Here is a 1,909-nt window from a genome sequence, read left to right as displayed (position 1 = left end):
TATCTAAAAAAAAAACTGATACTCCGCTTACCCCCATTTTTTGACTATGGTGCCCAGGCTAGGGATAAAGTGGAAATAAACCTAACAAACATAAAAATGTGATGCAAACCTGCATTGCAGAAAGAACTGGCTATGTCTCTTTTGGAATAAAACAAACTTATCTGCTTGTTCGCAATCTTTGGTTGAATGTAGGTAGACAGCTCAGTGTACAGCCCTGGCATACCTGGCTGCCAGTAATAAATTAACTCCCCCCTCGTACATGCATAACAGTTACGTCATTCTGGTCTGGCCAATCAGTAAGGTGAATACCTGAACCTGGAAGAGGAGCAGGATAAGAAGTTGGCACCAGTGAAGGAGCAAGGTGAGTTAAAGCGAAACTAAACTAAAACCCAAAAAAATTACACTTACCTTTAATCCCGAAGGTCCCTCGATGGCCCTGGTCCTTCCCTCGATCCGATCTCACGTTGTCCTGGAATGGCCAATCTTCACTTCCGTCTTTTCTCTTCATCATCTGATCTTGCACCTGTATTGCCGCTACAAAGGGGAAAATTAAAGAGCTGACCTTACTGCACATGCGTGATATCGGCATCTCTTTCCCCTAGGAAGAAAATGCCCCTTTTGCCGGGCAACAAGCAGCCAAACCCTCCCGGGATGCGTGAGGTAGGTATCTCGGGGGGGGGCTCTGCACTCCTATTAAGTCTTGATCGCCAAAAAAAAAGGTGTTGCACTTAAAAAAAAAAAAATACACCAACATTTTTACCTTACATAGAAGGGTTGTCTACGCCTCTATATAAAGTAAATATGTTGAGTTTAGGTATGCTTTAAATTTCAGTTTAGGTCATAAACTATATGGCAGAAGGTATGGCATAGGTACAATCTTATAGTAGAACTAAAGGCCCACTTTAAACTGTTTTGATTCAAGTAGGTAGCTATCTCAAAAAGTAATAGGAGATGACCCTTCTGAAATACAGTAAGTGCTCCTATCTGCTCGATCGCTGTGAAATTTTACTCAGCTGGGCTATGACTGCAAGGGAAACCTGGCAATCTCAGGTTCCAAGACCAATCTCAAGTGGCAAAAGATCACCTTTGGAAAGAAAAATGAAGGAAGATTGTGGTGCCCTGCGATGGAGTACTGCAGCCTTAGGTTTATTTTAAGTTGTGTACACACACTACTGCTGCATACACACGTTCAATCTTTGTTGTTGGAAAGGATCTTTCACGATCCTTTCCAACGACTAAAGACTGCACGATGCATGAAAGAGCGCTGTACATAACAGCACCGTTCTGCTTCATGGAGAGGGAAGCACAACGGAGCAGCACCACACTGCGCTCTCCCCCCATCACTTTCATTAAGATCGTTCATGGATCTGCCAGGATGGATCAATGAACGTTGAATGTAATGGAAGTTCTCTTCCGGTATCAGCCCTGAGGCTGAGAATCATCTGACGTGTGTATGTATACTAATTGTTGGCAAAGATGTGTGACGATCTTGGGGTGAAAATCTGCCATGTGTACAGGATTTCCTGGACATCACTTAGCAATCTGCTGTGGTAGATCACCAACCGGGTGTAACCTTTGTAATGTCCCCATAGAAGTGTCACTGGAAAAGTTCTTGAAACATACACGTTACAGCCCTACAGACTCATATCGGACCTCTCTATAAGTCCAGGAAAATGAAGACTTTGGTGCTGGAGGTAAACAATGGAAGCGTATGGTAATACACACAAACATGCACGCTCTTTTCAAGTATATCTAACACCAAATTCTAAAATGTTGCAAAGGGCGTGGAACAATTAGAACTTCTGTCATGTTTTTATGGCTGAAAGATTCACCTAAACATTCATCCTAGTGAGCATTATTACTGTACCAGCTATTCCATATGTTATGGTGGGCACTGGAAATCTCCGGG

At 43.0% G+C, this 1,909-nt stretch overlaps 1 protein-coding gene across 1 annotated transcript in view; it reads right to left on the bottom strand.

Moving 5' to 3' along the window:
* The window catches only part of CFAP54 (cilia and flagella associated protein 54), a 176,825-nt gene that overhangs the window by 170,171 nt on the left and 4,745 nt on the right, over positions 1-1,909 (bottom strand). Inside the window, exon 2 of the mRNA XM_072399011.1 lies at positions 409-534. Coding sequence (XP_072255112.1) covers positions 409-534 — 126 coding nt within the window. The remainder of the gene's footprint in view (positions 1-408; positions 535-1,909) is intronic.

Source organism: Pyxicephalus adspersus, chromosome 2, assembly GCF_032062135.1.
Source record: "Pyxicephalus adspersus chromosome 2, UCB_Pads_2.0, whole genome shotgun sequence".
In the NCBI taxonomy this organism is placed as follows: domain Eukaryota; kingdom Metazoa; phylum Chordata; class Amphibia; order Anura; family Pyxicephalidae; genus Pyxicephalus; species Pyxicephalus adspersus.
Note: the sequence above shows the minus strand (reverse complement) of the source record. Positions and strands in the feature narration are given on the sequence as shown.